This window comes from Eurypyga helias, unplaced genomic scaffold (genome assembly GCF_000690775.1).
Source record: "Eurypyga helias isolate BGI_N326 unplaced genomic scaffold, ASM69077v1 scaffold45430, whole genome shotgun sequence".
In the NCBI taxonomy this organism is placed as follows: Eukaryota; Metazoa; Chordata; class Aves; order Eurypygiformes; family Eurypygidae; genus Eurypyga; species Eurypyga helias.
In genome coordinates, this window is record NW_010227360.1 from 7,912 (window position 1) to 32,186 (window position 24,275).

General features: G+C 39.4%; 1 protein-coding gene across 1 annotated transcript in view; it reads right to left on the reverse strand.

The window, feature by feature from the left end:
• Positions 1 to 285: 285 nt before the first annotated feature.
• The window catches only part of AHRR (aryl-hydrocarbon receptor repressor), a 29,054-nt gene continuing 5,064 nt past the window's right edge, over positions 286 to 24,275 (reverse strand). Inside the window, exons 3-9 of the mRNA XM_010155822.1 lie at positions 11,318 to 11,407; positions 9,892 to 10,021; positions 8,302 to 8,435; positions 6,796 to 6,995; positions 5,038 to 5,156; positions 3,947 to 4,088; positions 286 to 1,405 (exon numbers count right to left, since the gene is read on the reverse strand). Coding sequence (XP_010154124.1) covers positions 286 to 1,405; positions 3,947 to 4,088; positions 5,038 to 5,156; positions 6,796 to 6,995; positions 8,302 to 8,435; positions 9,892 to 10,021; positions 11,318 to 11,407 — 1,935 coding nt within the window. The remainder of the gene's footprint in view (positions 1,406 to 3,946; positions 4,089 to 5,037; positions 5,157 to 6,795; positions 6,996 to 8,301; positions 8,436 to 9,891; positions 10,022 to 11,317; positions 11,408 to 24,275) is intronic.

Here is a 24,275-nt window from a genome sequence, read left to right on the forward strand (position 1 = left end):
AAGAGAAATTAGCAGGTATACCTGTGCAGCGAGTAATGATTGTTTTTCTGTGCCTGAGGTTTTATCTTTGTCTTTCCAAAGGTCACTAAAGAGAAGGGCTGGTGGAGGGAGGTGGTGATGAAGGGTGTGTGTCTGTGTCTGGTTTTTCTCACACACAGATGCACACACATGCACACTCAAAATCTTTCCACTGGCTCTTAATTTTAGTAACTCATTTAACCCAACTGGAAGAGAATCTACAACTTCTTGCTTTTAACATTATAAATATTCCAAATGTTATAAAATCTATTGTAAAAATGTACATTCAGTGGTTTTATGAGGCACAGGACCAGCTAATGTATTTTCAGGGAAGCTCACGTGTACTCTGTTCTGTCCACTGTTGGACAACGGTGGAGAATCCAGGGGTTCACGTTTGATTGCTTGAACAAAGCAGGGGGTTTTAAATTCGCACGGCATTTTAAAAACCTCGTTATTCTCCTCTTTCTCCTCCCCTGGGCTGGGGCTGTAGAAGTGGCCGTAGCAGGCCGCGTGTGGCAGGTCAGGCATGCTTTCCAAACACCCAGCAGAGTTCTGAGGGCAAAACGGAGCGACCTCCTTGCTACGTGAACCCTTGCATGATCTGTTCAGGTTTAGGTTGTTAGGATGATTTGCCATGATGCATTGCCAATTATGCGGCATGTAAAGGCAGTGCCTTGGCTTCTGGCAAGGTGAGGCCGGCTCACAGAAGTCCGGTTCTGTTTTGAGGTGCACCCTATTGGGGTAGCTAAACACCTGCCTTCTCACTGAGCCATTCTCATCCCCCCAGGCTCGGTTTTGTGACGTCAGGTACTTCTCGGCAATGTTTTCGGAATCGGAATCGTATTCCGTTTTGATAGGCATCTCCAAGGGAAAGGCTGCATCATAGAGAGACTCTGAGGATATTAACGGTCTCTGCAGTTTGAGATGGTCTGTCCCATAGCTCTCCGCACAACGCTGTTGTACACCCGAGTAAGACTGGCAGTTTTCTGCGCTCGCCCAGTGGGAAGGGCAAGTTGATGCTAAATTTAAGAAACTTTGGTCTCTGTTGTAGAATGATCCAGCTCTCCTGTTTGAACATGTGTTCATTCGCTGGCTCATAGGACAAGAGCTCGAGTTTCTTAAAGTCCAGCTACTGTTTGCAGTGCAGTTGTTTGGAACGCCTAAAACTGACGTGTTAGAACTGAGAGGCTCCTCTTGCATAAAACACTCACCGTTTGTATGAGGCTCAAACTTCACTTTTACATTATCCTGTTCGGTTTTTACTGCTGTCCAGTTAAGATGCTTCCACTGGCCCAGAGTTTCAATGGCACCGCTATAGGAAAGTCCCTCCAGGTTTCCTTTCAAACTGGCAAAACCGCTTGGTATCTTCAGTTGTTCATCTTCTTCCCTTTCAACAACAGTAGAAAGAAATCAGTCAATCAGAGGTTTCTAAATGGATGTTTTCTGGGATACAAATGGAGTGGCTCAACATGCATTACAAGGAATACCTTGTCCTTAATATGGGACTCTCAAGCTCTCGCCTTTGTTCAGGAGAAGAAAAAGAGTGTGCATGCATTTGGGCATCAAGGTGAGTGCACAGCTACGTTTCTGTGGCACTGTTTCATTTAAATTCTGACATGCATTTATTTTTCCATTTTGGGCACGCAGTTCACAAATACATTAAATTTTGTAGTACAGTATGGTAATTACCTTAAACTTTTGTTCTTCCCTTAAAATATATCTCAATAATAATTTTGTGCAGTAAAATCTAGAGATAAAATGCAAAGAGTATCTTAAACTAGATGTGTTTTGTTAACAAGGAATTCCTTGGACACATAACAACTTCCTGATCGAAGTGATTTGAGGGACAATGATGGAAGTCATATTTTGAGAATGCAGAGTTAGCTCAGAGGAAATAAAATGCCTGAATTAAGTGTCCAGAATAGTAGCAGATGTTCATATTGGGCTTAGCTTTGTTTTACATGTCTAACAATTCATGTTGTCTTTTGTTTTCTGAGATGGCCAGTGAATTCATTTTCCATGACCTCCTTCTGAAGTATTCAACATTAGTGAAGAGCTCTGGCAGTGAAAGTTGCCTGAGCATTTCCACACCTGATGCGGTAGTTCTCAGAACTTGGGGTCCAAATCTTCCGGTTCAGGATTTGTCTGGAATTCACTAACATGCTGATTCCCAACCAGGCAGGATTCAGACAGTGCTACGAACCACTCTCCCCCTCTTCAAACAAGAAGTGGACATTTCAATAAGAAACTGAGCATGAAAACCTGGCGAGTTAGTAAGAGGTTTAGAGGGCTTTTTCTTAGCTCATTATTAAGAGCTTTTTATCCTGGGTATGGACTGAATGTGCAAGTATAGAATTTTCCAGTAGAGGGAGTCCATGTTGTTACAAAGAGAGAATGTCCCACTGTAATAAACATGACAGGAGAATATTTCTCTCTTTTTTCCATGAGGTATTAAATATTTTCAGTCCTTTAAGTATTGTTATTATTGACAGTCTTGAGATGCAATTGGTACGATACAAGTTTGCTGCAGAACCAGTGTCTCGAGAAACAGTCTAACTGGGAAGCAGTGGACTGACCACAGTGCAGTAGTCACAAAAGCTTAGACCCCCAGATGAAGAATTTTACAGTGAAATACTATCTAGTGAAAATTCTCCAGAAGAATGTATGTTTCCAGGAAGACAGCATACATTTTAACCAAAAAAATAGTAGTAGTAAGGATGAAGGCTCTTGCAGACCAGCGGGACAAAACTGAACACAATCTCCAAGGTCAACTCTTATAAAACACCTCAGTCTACAGGAACTATTAAGCACGCAGGAAGGATTTTAACCACTCAGAGGGTAAAAATGTAACTAAATAAACATCAGGGAGCATGCTTAATTATACCAAAAAAACCCACAATGAAGAGGCAGAGACTTGAATACAAGAAACAGCCTCTTTTAAACTACATCTTAACAAGAGCTCATTCCCTCACATGGAAAGATGTTTGTGCTATCCCGGTAAAGGTACAGCTCCACCACCCTCCGGTGGGAACTTTTCTGCTATTCACGTGGATCCTGGGAGATACACTTCCTGCAAGGGATATCGACTCTAGAAGTTCAAAGACTTTTACATTTATTTCTTCCACCTGCGAAGCATCCAAAAGGAAAAGAACAGCAAGAACAGCCAAATTTTTTGCACTGGGCCAGATGGTGGCTATGTACACCCCCTGGCCTCTGCACATTCTTATCCCTTCTCTCAGACTGGCTTGACGAGACACCTCAGCAAGGCTCACAGGAACTGGAACAGACCATCCCATGGGGGAAGAGAAGCCTATTTGGAAGGAAAGGGTAAAACTTGGTGGAGAGATCCTCTCTGAATGCAAATGTGTGAGATTAGCTTCCACTCCAAGGCTGAGTCTACAGCCAACTACACGTATCTATCCACAAACATACACTGAATATGAGCATCCCTGTTCAGATTATGTTGAACATCCACAACTCAAAACGTGAGCTCAACTGTCATGCATAAAGGAAAAAAAACAAACAAACCTTAGCAAGCATAATCAAACGTTAAAACACAGTAGGACAAAGACACTAAATCAGCAAAGAGTTTCAGCTGCAAAATAAAGCAAAACCCACAAATAGGTTTTGTGCAAGGAATTCAAAACATCAATAATAAAGCACTTTAGTTTTGAAGTATTCTGTTTTAATATATATGTACACTCCACTTCAGAAAAAGGAAGACTGAAGAAAAGAAATAAATACGGTTTAGGATTCTAACAGCCATTTCGTATGATCCATAACAAAAATGGATTTTCATTTAGTAAGTAAACAAAATCTTTCTCATGCACCTCTTCGGTCACTACAGTCCTTTTAAAGATCTCATACATAAAGTATACATTCATTTTTCTGAAATACAGATTTTTTTAGTATTGGAAAATATACTTACTTCAACATCTGCTGTTGGGCAAGGACATATTCTGAACAACCACTTCGATACAAAAGCTGAGTGTTAGCTTGAACCCAGACCCAGTGATCTTCATTTGTTTGTACTTTGACTAGAGAAATGCCATTTTCTCCATTATTCTTTGCTATAAAATTTAAAAGAAAATCTATTTTAATACAAGCAGTATTTAATATTTTTTCTTACCTAAACTATGGGTGAATGTTCACAGGTTTGTTTACTGCCCTGGAATCATCAGCACAGGAATGAACTAGCTAAAATATGTCACACAATTAGGCAAACTACATTAAAAAAATAAAATATAAAAAACCTAACGAGTCAGAAACAATTAAACTGTAACCAAGTTTTCAGTATTATTAGTTCATTATCATTTTTCTCTCTCAGTAATAGTACTATAACTACAAGAAAATGTTCATGAAAAATTCGGCTATGACAGAGGAATGATTTTACAGGAGTTAAATGTTTCCAGCAAGTATGGCAGAAGGCTGAGTACAACTCTACTCAAGTAGAAGTTACCCACTGGGGAAGTCTCACCATCAAAATTGTATCCATTGTCAAATCTGAACTACATCATAGACTCTCATAATACTGCCACAGCCAAACACCAGAAAAGCATGAGTTAAAGCTGGAAGTAAATTGTGAGTTTTAAAGACAATACATTCCAGTTTTCCTCTCTTCTCTGATCTTTGTGGAAAAGTAGCATTTGTAACATATTATCCAGTTTTCCTCAAAGAGGGATAGATATGGTCATTTATTATTGAGATTTTCAGATAATCTTGTTAAATTCAGTGCTGCCATTTTTAGGAAAGCAGATGTTGAGTATTCCTATTTATTGAGAGTGTCCATATATCTGTAAACTTGACTTCACAGTGTTTCTGCCCACTCCGAAATAGCAGACTGATTCAGCGCTACTTTTTGAGGTGGACAATATTTTTTTTTTCACTTTTTTTTACAGAAGCAGTTTTAGAGAGAAATAAAAAGAGGGCATTGGAATCAAAATCCTAACAGGGGAAAAGAAAAGGCAAGCTTCTTTCCCCATGAATTCTATGTAATCCAGAAGTGCTTAGCAGACACACCTTTGATTTGGTTTTCAGCAATCTGTAACACATTGGTGAAAGGTGCACCTTCATGATGACTGTTTCTTCCATATAATTCTGCTGCTTCACACAGACCTGAATTACCTTTGGTAGTGGAGCTGTAGAGGACAGAAAATGTGGAAAATTCCTTGTCAGTGAATGACAGTAATATCACAAACTCTGAAAGGTGTGATCTTGAGCTGCTGACCATTAGCAAAGACTTACAGTTTAAATATATAGTAACCAACACGGAATAATTACTCGTGTTTCCTGCACCATTTGGTTGCTGAAATCAGTGTATTACTGGAATTTTGCATTCAATTGAGAGGAATAGTTATGTTTAGGAATATTCTGCTCATCATTTACTATATCTGTAATTACAAGTTTCAGCTTGAACTGAGAAAAATGAGGCTCTGCCTAGTCAAGGTACATTCAAGATATGTACATCACACCCACCAGCAAGGCACTTAAGAGTTAGCATGACTTCAATTAGCAATAATCATCATGGCATTTGAATGGATTCCTTCCAATCCTTAGTTCAAAATGTATATTAGGGTTTTTAAAGGGTGCAAAGTCCATAAAGCCACGCTACAATTTTTTCCCTTTTTTAGACCATCAGGAAAGGAATGACTATATAAATTTGCCTGCCATCACTGGACAGCTTGCTTCAGGTCTGAACCAAAGGAAACACTGAAGTTGAATGCCCACTTCATTCTTGTCAAATCCTTGGCCCCTGCCCAGTCAGTTCGTAAAACTTACGTAAAGCACCTCTATTCTAGGAGCTGAATTCTGATCATCAATTAATTTCACTCAGGCCACTGAAAAACTAGCAAGTGGAAATGACTTTCTAACTCTGTTCCAAAAGCCTGCATAGTCCATTATATCAGCCTTCCAGTAATTTAATTCTTGTCAAAAGGATGTATGTGGTAGAACCACATTACATGTCTGGATAGTAAATCCACACATACACAAGCATATTCTAATTAAAAGACAAAATATGATGCTGTCAGTCACACTGATGAGTATTTTACTTCACAGCAATGGACCTCATTGCTGCAAGGTTATATTTAACCAAATAAGGGAAAACATAATCCTAGCCCCAAACATCAACTAAAATACAATCATAGAAGAGTAACAAAAATAAGTGTTAGGAAGGAAATGAGTCTGAACACAATCTGTCCTGGTCCTCTGTGATTGCTACCAAGTGATCAGCCCCAGGCCATTTAGTACAATTGTAGACTTATGTGTTCATAATCCTTCTGTTGTAAGAAAAATACATACACCAAATACACCTCGTTTGACTCTATGTGAACACCCACCCCCTCACATTCAGCTTTCTAAAGTTTTCCTTCTCCTTTGTTTGCTACCAAAATGCACATGTCCAAACCACGGTGCTATCGGAAGGTACTGAAACTGGAGAACTCTCAGTAAGAACACTTTTTCTTTTCCACTTTTACAACTAGGAGAATGACTTATTGTGTTGGTAACTTCTGAAGGTTAGGAAGATGTCCTGACTTTCCAGGTTCTAGATGGAATTACATATATAATGATATTTAATATGTATGATATATAAAGTACAACATATTATACTGTACTTATTATGCATTATATTGTTAAATCCAGACTAATTATTCACTTTTTTAAGAAACAGTTTTAAAACTGAGAGTTATTTAGCCTAACTTTTGCTTTTTAGATGCTTAATAAACATAAAGCCCACAGTATACTTTACTAACTGCTAAAAGATTAATTCAAAAATACTTTGCATTCATTGCTGCTGCATCATCAACTTTGTGTTTTGTTTTCATAAGCAGGCTTTTCATCTTCATATCTGTCACAGAAGGGAGCAGAAGTGGTACCACTATGCAGAATAAGGACAGCTGAGGTGGCATTACTGTTCCTGATGAAGACTTCTTCCTTTGTCCAAAAAGAAATTTGAGTTTGCCTTGGAACTGCATTGTCTATAATACAAAAAACCAACAGAATTATCTTAAGAGTTCAGTGTTTAAACATTTAAAATGCAAACACAACCTAGGAACGTGTTGTTTAACACCAAAAGAGTTTTGAAATGGAGAAAAACTAGGAATTTCATTATCATCATACAATTTAAACCCCGCCAATTCAGAGGCATGGTGAGTGAAGGTACTATGGACAGTAAAATGAGACATTTCAGGATGTTTTTTGGTTTTTTTTCTCTCCTCTGTACTTAAAATTCTGCGTTATGTTCTGTTTGGCAAGTCAGGCAGTGTACAGTGGTGCAAACAGCTATTTTTTCTGGAGCCTCGCTCTGAAGCTGGAATTATTATTTTTCCATGCTCTGTTCTCTTCAGTGAGATGGTTCCTAATTTCCTCTTGCCCACCACTTTCTCGGGTAAGTATATGGACTGGCACAACCCAAGGGCTGCGCAGGCAGACACCAAGGGAAAAGATATGCCCAAGATAGCCAGATACGAAGTACACAGCTTGGAAGGAACCATCTATGCCCGCCCCAAATCTCCGTATAATCAGAAGGCGGAGATCAATCGCAAGCTGCTGCCTCTGAGTGAAAAAATTGCCTGCCACAAAATCAGTCCATTTGAGTTAGGCATTTTCCAGAGCTACAAGATTAAAACAGGGACACAGAAATGACTAAGCGGTACGTCTGTTCAGATGCACAGTCTTCTAGCGAGTGGACATCTGGGACAGAAGTTGCGTTTCCCTGTCTCTGCAGATCCTTTCATTTTCTCTGCACATGCCATGCTTTGTTATAAGAAGAAACAGCACCCGGCTTCACTAAGCAAGTGGGGAAGTGATTTTGAGAAATGAGCCACTCCTAGTAAGGATATTTGAGGAACATGTGAGACACTTTCTAATTCTGTTTTTTATTATTAAAGGACCCTTTACAAAAGGGGAAAATGGATCATTATTATTCCTGTTATTTAAAGCAAATACTTTGTGCTTAAATGTTAATGGTTGAAACAGGCTTGCCGCCTGTGTGCTAGGTCGAGTATAAAAGAGGACAGATATTGTTCAAAAGACCTTAAAGCATTAAGGTTTGTAGATTCTTTCAATTTTAAACATTACAACCTTCTTTTCTCCCATCACAGTTTATTTGTGTTAATAAATGTCTTTAGATGTTTCTTGCTAGTGCACAGCAAATGAAAAGTGTACCTGTCTGTGGCTCTCCACAATATTTGTGTTCAATATTTATGCTCCAATATTATTCATATGGAGTAATTAAAATCTAGTATGTCATGACTACAGCTCTCTAAGTGAAATTATACTTACAAGGAAGCCAGAAGTACTGTCCAACAAGCAGCGAACTCGACAGATGAAACAACGAGTTAAGAAGGACGAATAATCTGTTGTCATACTGTCATTCTCTTGTGCTTTAAACAATTTACTGAGAATATATTCTTCTCCTAGGAACAACAGTGGAGGCAATATAGATCAGATCACACTAAGAAAGAATGAAAATGTTCTGTAGCAAATTGAAGAAGCTGTTATGGAAATTGCTAAAAATTACTTTATGGAAGGAGGAATATTAAATTGTTTCATGTATTGATACATCTGCACATGCCTTACCAAAAGAAAAAAAAGTAAGTTCTACAATAGGATTCAGGTGAGTTTCTTTATAAAATGTGATATTTTTATTCCTGAGGTTTTGTGAATTTTAACGATGCAAAGCAGGGTAACAGATGTTGCTGGTTTTGAAATGAGAGATCACAGAAAATACATTAGAAAAAGGATCAAAATAAGGAAAAATGTTAATGCAAGAAAAAACCAAAATAAATCAACAGCGGCGGATCAGCTAATGTCCAGCTGTTGCCTCCTTCATTTTTAATGAAGCATTTTCCAGTTTTGCACTACAAGTGTATAGCTTTTGAAATACTTATTTCGCAAAAGGCACAAGTACTTATGCAGAAGTGTGAAATCAGGACCTGAAATTCTCTACTGTATATATTAGGATAAAAATTCCAAGTATTTGTAACTTTTTATAGTTTGAAATATTAATGCACATTTTTTAGCTTGTCTTCTCTGTACTTCCCAGAAAAATCTTGCAAAGTTTTTCATGTACCTGTAACACCCTTGCAAAACACAGAAGCTGCAAGAAATTCTACCCAAGTTTCATGACTGCATTCCTGAGGACTTCAAAAAGGCTGCTGAAGGATTTTGTGCAAGTTTCTCCCCACTCATCTGGAGGCTGCGCTTCCTCAATTTCTTTCCTCAGTCACTTCCTCACCTTCTGGTGAAATGCACACATTTTCCTGGGATCAATAATTCTTTATGAAGTTAACAATTTCAACCCCATTGTATTGTCTGTAGTTGTGATTTCAGCTTAAAGCCTCATGTAGGAGAAACCTTGAGCACACGTATCCACCTCCCATCCCAGGGAAACGCAGCCTCCGAGGAAAAAGTGCATTGCTAAACCCACTCGTTCTTCTGAAGACTCCTGTCTGCATGCTTTTGCATGGGAAAACAAGTGGCAGAAAGTGATGTTGCCACTGTGGTACTGTACAGAAACGTTTTGCGTGGGATTAGAGAGGAACACTAATGCCCTGATCAATGTGAACAAAAGGTTGGTAGGATGAACACTGATTGCCGCTCATGCGGCATGGATAAGAACATCCATAGTACGTTAGTCAGAGAAAAAGAAAGGAAACATCAACTTTGTAGCCTCAGTGGCACTCACTACCTTATAAATGCCAAGGATCAGGAAGAAATACCATCTGTGGGACAATAACATTATAAATGGCCATTCTGCAGCTTTCCAGTGAAGCATCTGACTTGACGTGGATCAGACAAGAGCGTAGGTGGAGTGCAATTCTACCTCTACACAGTGGTGCCCATGTTTCCAATCCCCATACACAGTCCCACCTGTTTCTGCCTGTAGCTGCTGTCCAGACAACATCTGGGGAGGATTCATGGCCCAGTGCAGTTGTCTACAGAAATCCTGGCGATCATCCACGTGAATGTAATCGTAGATGTTTTGGTGCATGACATCAGTCTGAAACAATTACAACAAGAAATGTTTAATTTGAAAGTGCAGTGGGACAGACACTTACCTTCAGGTTGATACTTTCCTTAAAATAATGACCGGTGTACGATACCCTCAGAACAAATATTGATTTAGGAAAGTTATTTCAGAGAACCCTGTTTTTCACATTCTAAGATGAGTCTTTATATGCCTAATTGTTTTGTGCATGTGCAAATGCGAATCATGAAAAACTCCAACTGGCAGCCAATGACTGTGACATCTCCCAGGGATTGATGCTGGGGCCAACCCTATTTAATTTCTGGATTAGTGAATGATGGGATAGAGTGCACCCGCAGCAGGTTTGCAGAGGGTTCTAACTGAGAGAGCAGGATGGCTACTCAGATCTTGACAGGCTGTAAAAATGGGCTGACAGGAACCTCGGAAGTTCAACAAAGGCAAAAGTTCTCTCTCATTTTGAGTACCCTGGGAAAAGAAAGATATTAGCACATGAGAGTCAGCCCAGGAGAGTGCTAACAAGACACTTAAGAGGGCTGGAGCACAGGACGTATCAGGAGAGGAAAGAACAGGGTTTGTTCAGCCATAAGAAGAGAAAACTTCAGGAACAGCTGTTTACTGCAAACTTCTGTTTACTGCTGTCTTCATCAACCAAACGAGTGGGTATAGAGAAGACAAAGCCCAACTCTTCTCAAAAGAACATAGTGGGAGGACAAGAAGCAACAGACACAAGTTGCAACACGGGAGACTGGGACCTGATATAAGAGAAAAAAGATTTACAGTCAGGGTTAAACGCTGGAACAGGTCTTCCAGAGGGGTCACAGAAACTCGGAACTTGACTAGATGAGTCAAGGAGCTGGATCTGCTTTGAGCAGGAGGTTGGACTAGGTGACCTCCAAATGTAATTTTTAACTGCATGGTTCTAATATTCTGTTACTTTACAATATATTTACTATACACAGACAACCAGTCCAGAATAACATTATTTTATATTGAAATTGAAAGAAAACATTTTGCTAAATCTTATTTTTATAATAGATTATGAAATAAAAGCTTTACAAAAGGAGCAACGTTACGTTACAAGGAATTAATTTTCACCTGTCAGATCACCAAAAAAGAAAGAAAATTAGTCTGAAATAGCATAGTAAAATAATTTCAGTAACAGTGTATGTCTAAAAAGTAGTAGAAGGATAGGGCAAAGCAACACTGGTTTATGCATTTTACAAAACCAGTTATCAGGAGTGACTAGAAGAAGGTCACTACAATGATGGTGAAACAGTAAACATTCTAAATATTTGTCAATATATTTACCTGATGAAACCCTAGATAGTCCACAATCGTCGATGACGCATAAAATATCATTCCATCAGCACTCACCACCAACGCAAACCCATTCAGTGACTATAGAAGGGAAAACAAAATGATTAAAAAGATAATCAGAAAGTAAAGAGTAAAATAGGTATAAAATGTAGTAATTTTAAGAATACTTTGGATATTAAAAAAATCACTCTGCAAAGAAGTCGAACATCAAATTTTTGCAGAAAGGCCTTTTCTTTAAATTACCTACTTTAAATTTTTATGTCATTAATTCATATAAATAAAATCTTAATCTCTTGTCATTAAACTACATTTTTGTTGCTTTTAATTAGAAACATTACATCACATAATAATTACTTTGAATTTATATGCATTGATGCATACAGATAATGTAATAATCTCCAACGAGAAAATGAGATACATGTGCTATTGTAGCTATAACTTTAAAATTGCACACGTATTTTTAGGTATGGTTATTTTCTTAAGCTTCTATAAAAATTCATACATAGCATAATTGCATAAATGCAATAAATATAAAAAGTAGGCAATAAATATTTCACTGATATAGACTAATGTTTAGTCTAGAAAAAAGCTGAATTAATTCTCATAGACTCAGTGGTGCAAGGAAAGCAACCAGAGAAATCCAAAAAAGAAAGTAAGGATTAGATGGAATACAGGACATAAACTTTAAGATCCATCATGCTGCATGCAGACTGAGTGATTTTGCCTCCCTTCCCTTGATAAAGATTCAGTAATATGTTTTCACTCCAGCAGGCTTGAATTCCAAGGAAGTTTAGATGATCATTTCATGGGATGGTTTTGAGGTCTTTTGAGATTACAATTCAAATAGCCACTGCTGAAATACTGCTATATTATTATTATCCTTGCTTCACCTTTCTTTTATTTACAGTTGTAGCGACGTGCCCGTTAATCCTGACTTAATCCTGAAGCACAATGAGGGCGGATTTTCAATAGCTCGGTAACCGGATCCAGTGACATATTTCTGTGAGCTTGGTTCTCTTTTCGGTTCCTAAATAAGGACCAGATTTCCAAGACTGCTCGAAGCCTGTTCCCACTGTGACAATGGTGGGCAGAATTTCAAGAGTTCAGTGCACAATAAACAGACCTCCTCAGGAGATTTGGTCCCAGTCATAAATGTGGAGCACCTTTGGAAATGTGGCCCAAAGGGGCCAGACATATCCAGGGGCTCGGCACCTCGAAGAACCTGGGAAATGGTGACTGGAGAAATCTAGTGGAGAGACTGCAATGGCTCATCTATGTTTGGAAACAGCTGTAGCAGCAACTGATTCAATTAAGTCAATGTTAACCAAGAATCATCGCTAAGAACAGTCGAGGGCAAACCATGTCCAGCTCCAGGTCCGCTCCATAGATACAAATCCTTTCCAGAATAAGCATGATGTCTGCCAAGTTGGGTTTGTGTTGAACACTAGTTATCCCTCTTGGCTCTTCAAGCATGAGGAGTTGCTGGACTGGTGCTATTTTCTCCTCTAAATAATGTCCAACTTTGTCCCAGCACCTCACCAACCAGAAGATGATGTGGCAAGATTTTTACCTCTTCACATCTCTGTGTTTCACTGTGCTGAGAGGAGCCTCCATGGATGGTATCTGTCATATCTGTTTCCAGTGTCAAGTGGAAAGAAGAAAGTGGTTTTGGCACCTTGTCTCTCTGGACTCATCTTCACAGCACTGAAACCATCAGTGATGCGATGTTAGGAATTTTATTACATTTTGAACATCTGGCAGGCCTTTTAATTTGGACAGACCAAAAATTTCCACAGAGATAAACATAGGACATTTAAGGGAGCTGCTTCATGAGGATGTCTGTGGCTGCTATTGTGCACATTCCAAAAAGAACTCCAGTCCAGCCGGGGCAGGTAGAAATTAAAAGCATCAAAGAAATATTCTTAACCTATGCAAATTAATGCACCATGCCCTATCTGGGAATGCTTCAAAAATGACCACAAGATCTGAATATGATCATGATCAAAGAATCTCATGCTGAACATCCTTAAAATGTGCCTTCCGCTGTCCTGCAGGCAAGCTGGAGTTTTTCAGCCCCAGTAGGAAATAGATGGGGGAGGACCTGCCTCTGCCACAGATTTTTTTTTTTATTAATCAAGAAATAAACACTCCTATTCAAAAATAAATCTCCTTCATCCAGCATATACGTACATACTCATTAGGCTCAGGCACATGCCCTAAGAGACCAGCCTCTACCTTTAAGATATAAAACTTGCCCCCCACTGTGGAAGGTAGGAAGATTTTTCTTTACATGAGTTTGTCTTTCACAAAGCCAGCGTTGGGCTGGACTAGGTGCAGCAGTTGGTAAAAATGAGAAGGGGAAATGGGACCATGTGTATTTTTAAGGTTTCAGATCAATGGACTGGCAACTACATCTGTGAAGTTGGAGGAGGTATTAAGAAAGGGTGGGAGGGAGCAAGCGGAAAGAAGTGGAGGAAAAGTTCAAGGAGCCATGTGTTTAAGCCAAGCCAGAAATGAGTATGGGTTTGAGGGAGGTATGCAAATTGAGAGAATTACAAGCTTCCCCTGTTATGGTTTTGTTTGGTTCTCAAAATGCTGATGTCCTCTCCTGAGTTAAGACCTCTTAACTGAGCATCGCCACGACCCCAAACGCAGACATCAGATGCCCTGCCCTGCAGGCAGGAAAAGCAAAGCCCACTTCGGTGCAACAACTTCTATGGAGCCACATGAAGCTATTGAGGATTAACCCAAATTCCATGTGTCTAAACCACGTTTGAGCTGTGAAACCTGCTGCTTCAACCACACTAAAAAGAGATGGACATGGAGTAAAACTTCATAACCAGTTAGTCTTACCCATGACTGCAAATTCTTCTATTTTCTCAATATCATCCTGAAGTGCAGTTCAGTGTGACACCTGGCATCTGTAGCACAGAGGACTGTGAATAGAGTCAGAGCTGGACTGAGATTTAATCTTTTCTTACCTACTTTCCACAGCTGGGGGAAATGAAGGGGGTGTTTGCTAGCACAGGTCTGGGTGGGTAGCAGTGATTGCAAATTAGTAGGAGAAGACCTCTTCTGACCTCTCAGATAAATCTCTCAGGTATTATACACAACTCCATACTCAAGCCCTTTACAGTAACACTGCATAGAGATTTTCCATTATTCTGGCCAGAATCCTAATGATTTGTTAGAGTGAGTGGAAGAGAGAGACAGCTTCAGTCCAGGAGAATAAACAAAAACTATTCCCAGCTTTTTTGTTCAAAGTTACCAGGTCTCACATTTAACAGGACAACGAAGTATATGGCTCCACTTATGATTTTAAACATGATCGGTTACTGAAATAAAATTCTCAGCAAGAGCTTTCTCTCACTCCCAGTGAAGGGGAGGCTGCACTGGTGTGCTGTGTCAGAACCACATCCGCCACCTGCCTGGGTTATCGATAACCTGGGGGCAGGAAAAGGTAAAGAGGACACGGACCGGCCTCAAAGCCGTGCAGTTCATACTCCCTAATGTAAGCATGCGTCTGCCCAAAACACAGAGGGGACAGCACAGAGCAGTAAAGGCACTCTCCTCATTTCACTTTATTCCTTTCAGTAGAAATAATGGAAAGCCTGAAATAGGGCTCTCGGATTTAAAGGAAATAACCAAACTCCACGGCCCAATAACAACGTTGTTTGCTGTGTGTACAACTGGTGTGTTTTAGTCAGGAAGGTCCACTCGCATCCTACTACAATTTTTAGCAATTTTGCATGCACTTACCCATGCACAGAGGGACACGCGCACACACAGAAACACGGGCGTGCGCACACACAGATATTAGTGTGGGCATTAAAACTTTTGCAACAAAAAACAACCAACTTCAAACCTGCAAAAAATACATGGATGCAGGCTGCCATTTGGTAAACCATATGGATTCAATGACAGATGGAATTTCTAATCCAGGCTAATAGCTGAAACATGTGAGACAGACTTAAGTATGTATTGTGAACATTTGTTTATTTGTATTTGGCTTTTTAAAAACACTTACTTGAGTTTTCTACATTGTACTTAGAAAAAATGATTTTTTTTTCCCAAATGGGAAAAAAAAAAAAAAAGAGCTTGGCACCAGACAGGGGCCTGTGTTCTTTTGAAAAAACATGTACATCCAATTATGTACTCACGAAAAGCTGCACCTGCTACTGAAACAAAAAACAATTAATCTGTCAGTTCAAAGAAAGTATGACATTATTCTAGTGCCGGCAGTAGCTGTGAGATGAAAGTTATCGGTTCCTTCCATTAAGAAGTTTTAGAAACATTATTAGTCAAGAGATTTTCTTTGGGAATGAAGGCAAATATTTTGAGGAAGATAGGACTTCCTTTGGCAAGATCCTTTATATATCCTGATATTTTTTCTGGTCCCATTGCAGAAAATCAGCCAGCAAATACTTCAAAGATATTTTGGTCAAGGTCATGGCATAGTAAAAATAAGGAGGGGAGGGGAAAAAAAAAAAAAAAAGAGAACAAGTTCCAAGCCACATTTCTCTTATTACTCTTCCTTGAAATAAAGGAAAATTCACTAGCATTAGGTCTCCAGAGACCATGTTACTATGGTTACTAAAGTACAACAGTCAAGGCCTGCAGCCATGCCTTGCTTTGAACAGATTTTCGAGTCACGCAACTTGGGTACTAAATTTCCAGGGTCAGTTGGCTTGCAGTTTATCTGGAACAGTTTCATTTAATAGTGGATCGCTGGGGTTTTGCATCTTATGTGGGATGGAGCCATTTTCTGGTGATCTAAATAAGTCGCTATTTAAAAACTCTGGAATTGATATACTCGTTCTTGTCCTATGAATATTAGGAGGAAAATGCAGACAGTTAGTGTGTCTTCTGTCTTTAACTGTATTGTTTAGTGAATCAGTATTTCTTTCCACTGGTGTTTTTAGGACTCATAATTGCTCTTCTCAAAAATCCCTCTGGAATCCCTGAGATTCTCTTTATAAACTCGTGAAAAAAAAGAAAAAAAAAAAAGAAAAAGAAAAAAAGAAGGTCTTACAGAACCCTGAAATAAAACGCTGCATAAAAGACTATTCAGAAATACAGTATCTGGTGACATCAGAATATGGCCTTTACTCAACAAGTACAGTATCTCTTAGCCCTCCGGACTCTTATGTATTTCTCTGGTATCTACAAAGCAACTTCAAAAGGAATATTTCTGTGAGTAAGCACTATTCCATGCAAAGGGGGGAGTAGCAGAATTGGTTTTAGCATTCAGTTTTGATCAAAGGCTTGCATGTTCTGCTCAGTTTTCAGGCAAAAGAAACAAAACAGAAGATGAATTTCCATCATTTGAGCCAGGGGAGGAAGCAAATTCTACAGGTTGAAGCCTACATCCTTGGGTTTATACGGGAAGTCTTGCAGAGGGAACAGCAGACATGTTTATTTTCAAATACAAATAAATATGTACATGTGACCATAATACTCCGTTCATTCTTGTCTTCCCAGACAGAACAAGGTTCACGTCCCTTCCTATCTCCTTGAGCCTGGATATCACTTTAGGCTCCTCAAAGATAGCATGGAAATTCAGCATCTGAAGCTGTGCTACCCAGCGCAGGGCCCGGCAACATTTGCAAAGATCATTCACACTGCCAGAGGTTTTTGAGCCCTGACCCTCCCACTTAACTGTCAAAGGCAAGAGCTGTGCCATCGGAAAGGCACAGACGATTGTGAACCATTCAGCTGGTGAAATTTCTCATTATTCCATTTTTCAGCATCCCATCCCTTCCACCAAGGAATCAGGACAACTTTGGAGACATTTGTTTATATATGTGTCTTCAGTCTAACGAGGGAGCTGGAACACTGTGGCTTGTGAGGAGGCAGCAGAAAAACTGGCCTCCTGGAAATCAGTTAGGAAAATCTAAGTCATTGGACTCTGGTAATTGTGAGCTATAAACTTTCAAGAAAACATAGTCGTTCCCTTGAGGGTGAGATTGTAATGTGTGCACACATGTAAACACACTTCAAACCATGGTGACGTTGGGTTTTTATATGCTTGATATGCAATAAGTGTTGGACGCAACCAAGATCAACCTTGCTTTTAAAGTTGTTTTGATCGCATGATGCAAAATTATAAATGTAGTTTTTCTTCCCTTACACTTCCCTTCCAAGCTAAGCTTTTGTAACAAACCTTGCTTAGACTGTGTCAAGTCCTTGGAGTAGGGCTTCTCTTTTTTATTATATGCATGAATCGTTGGCCTCCTATGAGCCCAGTGTCTCAAAACCAACCACTCTGCCCAAAGTAGCACTGAGAAAGAAGAGCTGCATGCAGACCCATCTGCAGCATCGTTCGACTTTGTATGTGCAGACCACTGATGTGGTGAACTCCAGAAAGATATATGCCAACTGAATCCCATTGTTTTCTCAAGTCCTTAATACTGGAAATGAGAATACAGACCGTGCTTCCAGACCAGAGCAATACTAACGACACATAGCTTAAAGGCTGGTTGGCGAAGGTTTTGTTGGTGCAGGAATGAATTCATGGGTAACATCAAGCACCTCACTACAAATGTGTTACAGGGCATGCTTATTTAAAATAAATCATTAACACCATCGATGCTTGTTGTTGATGGCAAGGTTTGGTGGATTTTTTCATGTCTAACTGTAAAAAATTTATGCTTCTTTTCTTTGCATTCCCAATTAGGATGTCGGATGGGAAGTGAGTATATGAACACTACCAGAGATTAATGGACATTATATGATTACTGCAGACTAGTTACAGTACTCTAAAGAAGAATAATATTCAAATCATTAATTCTAAAATTGTCAGAAAAAAGCACATTTTTTTGATTAATGCATAGTTGTATGTATCATGATTACTGGATACGCTAGTGAGTACTTAGATGAGTAACTCTCATTTACCTTAGCAAGTATCATGAAAGGATACTAAAGTATGACATAATCTTGTATATGTTTTCCTTTAGCCCCCTCTCATTAATCATTAAGTTGAATTTAAAATTGTGCTCTACCAGTAATGGAACCCTACTGCCAATGCTTTCACAAATACTATGTCCTGGACTACACTTGGAAATAGTAACAATCTTTATATTGATTTACGCAGTTTCCCATTTCACTTCCTCAAAAGCAGATGTTGCATTCACACATGGAAGCAAAGCTGGGGCAATATCGTATCTTCAGTGCAAGTTCAGCCCTTCATTCTTTCCAAGTTCTGCAGCTGCTCTGGGCTTTTCAGTCTTCTCTTCAACAATTTCAATATAGAAAATGCAAGCCTGATTAATTCCATTTGAGAAGATTCAAAATGAAGCATTAATTGCTCACTACTCTGCACTTGTAATAACAAATTTAGTTAGGTAGACTTTGCAATAACAAATGTAGTAAGATTACCCATTATCTTCACAGAAATAACTTACTGAAAAGAGTCTTGAGTAATATTTATACAAGTTGGACAATTAGACATATGTAAGTACCAAATGTCTGGATTTTTTTTTTCAGTGTTATTTACATGTAAGTGCATCAAATCCTGAAGAGAAGAAGCCGTCATAATATTCCTTCCACAGCTGACTTCTATTTGTACTTGCAAACTGTTAACGAGCATGAATGGCAGACATCTCTTGCTGTAAGCAATCAAAACCTAAAAGAGACAATACTGCAGCCTATATACTGTAAACAGAATGCGACGTCCTAATTTCAGAGCACTATTTTGTTGGGTATTTAGCACTATATATCACATTTTCTAACACAGAACTATTTTGGTGGTGGGGAGAAGAGCCAAGCAATCTCTATTTCACATTCTGATCAATAATATAAGCTAAACCAGCATTTTTAAACACCATTTCAGATCATCAGTGTTTTTAGGGAGTGTAAAAACTGAACTTGACTCTGGGAACAGTCTTCCTGTGCTCGTTATGATCTTACGCATGTTTTGTATCCTGTATCTTGTACAAAACACACTGGCAGCAGGTGTGAATTCTGCTACCGACGTCTTACACTGACCCAGAGAGGCAAGGAATGCCCTCTCTAATCTAGATATTCGGATGACAGTGGATCGTCTGGAAAGAGGCAAAGATGGAAAGTTAGGGACAACACCTCTAACTAGCAGCAATGCCTGCAAATCTTAAGATGAGTTATAGACTAGATGAACCCCTCCCCAAGGCCCTTCTGCAAGTCCCTGCTCTAGTGTGAGCAGACATTTGTTTTCTTACCACCAAAAAAAGTCCAATTTCAGTTACTGAAGAATTCGGAGGGAGGGGTTGCAATACTGGGAGGAGAGGCAAACGTGTAAAACATGTTGGGGAAAATACCTGTTGTTGGCTAACATCAGCTTTTGCAGCTAGGAATTCCTCGAAGAACTGCAATTACAATGGGATACAGAAAACATCTCATTTTCCATTTGTCTACTCATAAAATGTCAGGGACTGTTAAAATCAGACCAATAATGATTTTCCTTGAAGTTCTTGGAACAGGAACAGAACTACCTGAAGGGTCCTGTCTGTCCTGTCTCCAGATCAATACTATATCCTTGCTAATAGGAAACAGTACATTTAATGGTCAGCATCGTGCTTTTTAATAACAGTTTTCTTTTCAGTTCAAACCCACCAAATAACATATTCAAGTTTTATTAGGCAAAAAGTAAAACTGAAATGTTCTTAATATTTCTAGTAGAATATGTAAGTTTTTCTTTGAAAACCTTCAGTACCACAAATCAAAATCATTGCAAATTTGCAAAGATTTTCAAGACAACACACAATCTTGCCTGGACCCACTATATTTCTTGTCACTTCACCTTACTGAGAAGATAGGAAGGCTGCAGCTCATTAACTTTTCTGAGGTGAGAATGAGGAATATACTGGAAGCAAGATTCAACTGTAAATACAGATTAGGTTACTAATTCATAATTTCACTTCAGCCAGTTGAAGATCAGTTAAGCAATGTAAGATTGCAATTATCTATGTTAATAAACAGGTATTATCTAAAGTCTATTTCTATTTCTTTTGGTTTTCTTTTTTACAATACATGACTTGGCTATCTTCAAAAACCGGATACTTCCTCAAAAGCAAATGCTCATGTAGAAACTCGTACAGAAGGAATGGTGCGCTATGATTGCCTTTGTTACTTGAATTGCAAGAAGCCCAGTTGTAGCAGCAGACGGAATCCTGGTGCATCTATACGATGCAGTGCTCACATAGAGATATTGAACCTATTGACTAGAGAGAGTGGTTGCCAAGGGTTAGCTCTGAAGTCAGTGAGAGAAAAAAAAGCCTAACTGAGCTGAAACAGGAGAATATGTTTTGTTGGGGAGGAAGTCACGTGGCCGCTTGACCCTCTCCAGGAGCACTGAAATAGCCTGAGCAGAAACAGAGGAAGCGGCTGTGAAAAGTGAGCCGGGGTGGAGTTGGCTGTGATGAACAGGCTGGGGACAGCAACAGTGACCTTAAATTTGGATCCACATCTGGTCTATGCCCAAGGCTTATTGATTCTTTACCTTAATGCTGCTGATGGACGGCTTCTCCGTTCACCGGTACACCTAAAATTTCTCACCTAGGCCTCCTCATATGACAGCATGTTTGCCTCTGCCCCGACAAATGGAAGCCAACTTTCCCAATGCCAGTGCAAACGAAAGAAGATGCTGAGGTCTAGCCTCGCTGCACACCTACGCTGGCTGCCTGCTCCCCCTTCTCCATCACATTAAGCGTAAGCTGCTTGTCCTGATTTTCCAACCTGCTCACAGCTTGCTCCCCCCTCCCAGTTATAATCAGTCATTTTATGTTGGAGAAGTACTAACTCTCATCAGTCCAACATGTTACCCTCACCCATACGCAAGATTGGAAAACAAGCACTTAATGGTGACTCCTATGTTGCCAAAAGACTCAACGCAAGCCTCTGCAGGGATAGCTGATTTTTCTCCTTCAAATCCCTCCTTAGAACTGTTGAAAAAGTCCTGGCAAAGGTCAAGCTGCTCACACACTGTGAGTACTGGCGATCATGGTTACAATTTTGTTCATCACCTCCATGTGCTCTGCTGCCCATCAAAATGCATCTTTCATCACTTATCTTCTATTTAGGCTGCAGATCTGAAGGGAGATGGTCACAGCTCTTTGTTTTGCTCTGCCCTGCTCTCAGGCTGGAGGGTGCCACTTGCCTGTATTTCAGAAACCTCAGAGCTGTGGCAGCGTTGTGATCCTTACAGTTGTAAGAGTAGCACTAAGGACTGAAGGAGAGAGCAAATGGTATTTAGAGGTCATAGGCTTTTCTGTCCAGATTTTTTTGAGAAGAAAAGAAAGAGAAGAAAGGAATAAGCGAGAACATTAGTTATTTGTTTAAAGGGCAACAGAAAGGATATTTTTTGCATAAAGTTGTGGCTATGCCAAATTTCAAGTCTGGATTTTAGAAATATGCCTATTTGCAAAGAAAAAAAAAAAGAAAAGGACGAGGGCCTCTGAAACGTTCCTTTGTGTTTTGCCTGGGCCTGGCAAGAAGAAAGTGAATGTACGCATGTGATAAAGCGGCAAGTTACTCCTGACCCCATTTATGACTCCTTTTTTTCATGGATAAATTCTCTGTAAGTCATCCCAAGTGACTAATGTCAACTTAAAACATGTCATCTGAATTACTGGGAGAAGGTTCATGTTTGAAAACAAAGGAAAGCAAAAGGGTTGTTTGGGTAACTTTTAAAAGTTATATTAACTCAAAAAGAAAATGCACTGAGACTATGAGGTCTCTATAAGAACTTCTTATTTTGATGGCCCCATTTTAAACCAGTAGATTAAAAGGTAAAGCATGGTATCAAAATCTCGCAGGATTTAGTTTAGAAGGACTGTGCTAAGAGGGTCAGCACCACTGGAAGCTGAAAGGGAACTCAAGACCAGAATAAATAAAGAAGTCTCTCTCTACCAGCTTTTGATTTCTGAAGTCTATGCCTTGGTCATAGCCCTGTGTAACAACCATACAGTCATCTGTCTCCCAATTTTCCTTTTCAAGTTTAAATTAAAAAATAACAGGAAGAGCAAAATCTCTTGCTCTCAGGCTGAAATTCGAGCTGGAGTACCTTTTTTAAGAGCACAGTTTTATCAAGTACTGATTACATAAATCAGTTTGGAAGGAGGAAGTGGAATTACACTAACAAGTTTAAAAAAATTACAGGAAACCAAGTGAGAAAAGGGTTTCCTATGTTATTTCCTTATGCAGAGCGAAGAACAGCACCAATAGGATGTTTTCTAATGTATCATTTTCAAACTCCCTTGGAATGAAACTTGAACTGTGGTTCAAGCTGTTAGTAGAGGCCACCTGGAAATACCTTTCATTACCAAAATGTGCACATATACCTCTCTGTTCAAAGTAACTCCCAGGAAGCTTAGTATTTGCAGCCACTTCTAAGGTAATGACATAATGTTAAATAACAAGCTTCAAGCTTGCATTGTATCAAATCCTGAATCCTTAGATAAAAAGTCTGACTTTTATTGGTTTGGGGCTCTATTTGGTATTCAAGCTAATGAAAAAAAGCCTCACTGACTTCAGTGGCAACTACCAAGCAACAACCAAAAATTTCTGTTCATCATAGTGCCCAAATCTGTGATATGGAATTAAGAAACAATGTATAAAGGACCTTTCTGTGTGATAAAGTGCCTATTCTGCACAATAAAGGGTTTATACCTGATTATGCTATCGCTCTGCACCAGCAGTCACTTCCAACCACAAAGGCTGCTGGTTCAGTAGCCAGATACCTGAATTGCCTCACTAGTCATGTTACACGCAACTCAAATCAGCAAAATTCTTCTGCTAAGTGGTAGAACAAAAGCATGCCCACAAAACATGGAAGGTCAGTTTGAAAAATCCAACTTTGGATAATTAAGTAGTTAATACAATGAAGCTACTATTGATACCATTGAAGAATTATAAGGGCTGCACCACCAAATCTAGCTTATAATGGTTTTATGCACTTCTGAAGATAGACATGATTTTGAATAAGTTCTTTCCCTTTTTTTTTTTTAATAAAGGGACATATGCCTGTGATTTTAAGATATTTTTTAAGCTGCCAGTCATCTGACAGTCTTTGTCTAAAAAATAAGTAACTTGCAATCATAGCACTGCTTAGTAAGGGAAGAGAATGAGAATTTTACAATAGATTAATATAAAAAATGTCAATCATTTGTTTTTTCTGCCATTGATGAAAAATAAGAGGTCTGTCCTGTGTTTGCCAAAAGGGACGAAGTCTCTTTCATACGGACGAGGAGATTCCAAAGGATTGAGCAGCCTGCTGCTAAGCATGTGTACTGAGTGCACGAGTCTCCTGGGCATAGTCTCCTGACATGCTAAAATAAATAAGGATTGGCGAGGTTACCACCAGATGCTCCAGAAGGGTGGGGTGGGCTGCAGAACCAGGGAGGTGCAGATGTTCCCACTGAAAGAGCAGGTGATTTCAGCATCTGAGCAATGTGGTGGAGACTTGCGTAAGGAAGCCTATCTGTTATCACTCTGAACTACATGCAGAAAAACAGGCTATGGGGTTTTTCTCTTCAGTGTGCGGACACGTTGAGCCTACAGCCACCCTTCTGGGTTGTAGTTCAAATTACGCCTGAAAGGTCTTTGCATTTCTTGCACCCGTGCATGGGTTTTGTCATGAAAAAGCAACCTTGTTATTCAGCCATATGTCTTTTTTTCTTTTTTTCTTTTTTCTTTTTTTTTTTTCCCCAGCAGTAAAAAGGTAACTTGGCATGCACAGCTAACTATCTCTGCTCAGGAAGAGTAAGTGTGCAGTGTCACTGAGTAAGAAATATCAGGATAGTATGATGACTGGCATCTTCAGTGCAACCATAATGTAAAACATGAGATAAAACCACAGAAATGTGGTTCTTGTGTCCTGAAGCCTTAAGAGTGGAGGACTCATGGAAATCTGACTGTGAACTGGGCAAAAGAGTGGCTTGGAGCATCCTGAAAACAACATGGATCTTTTCTGAAA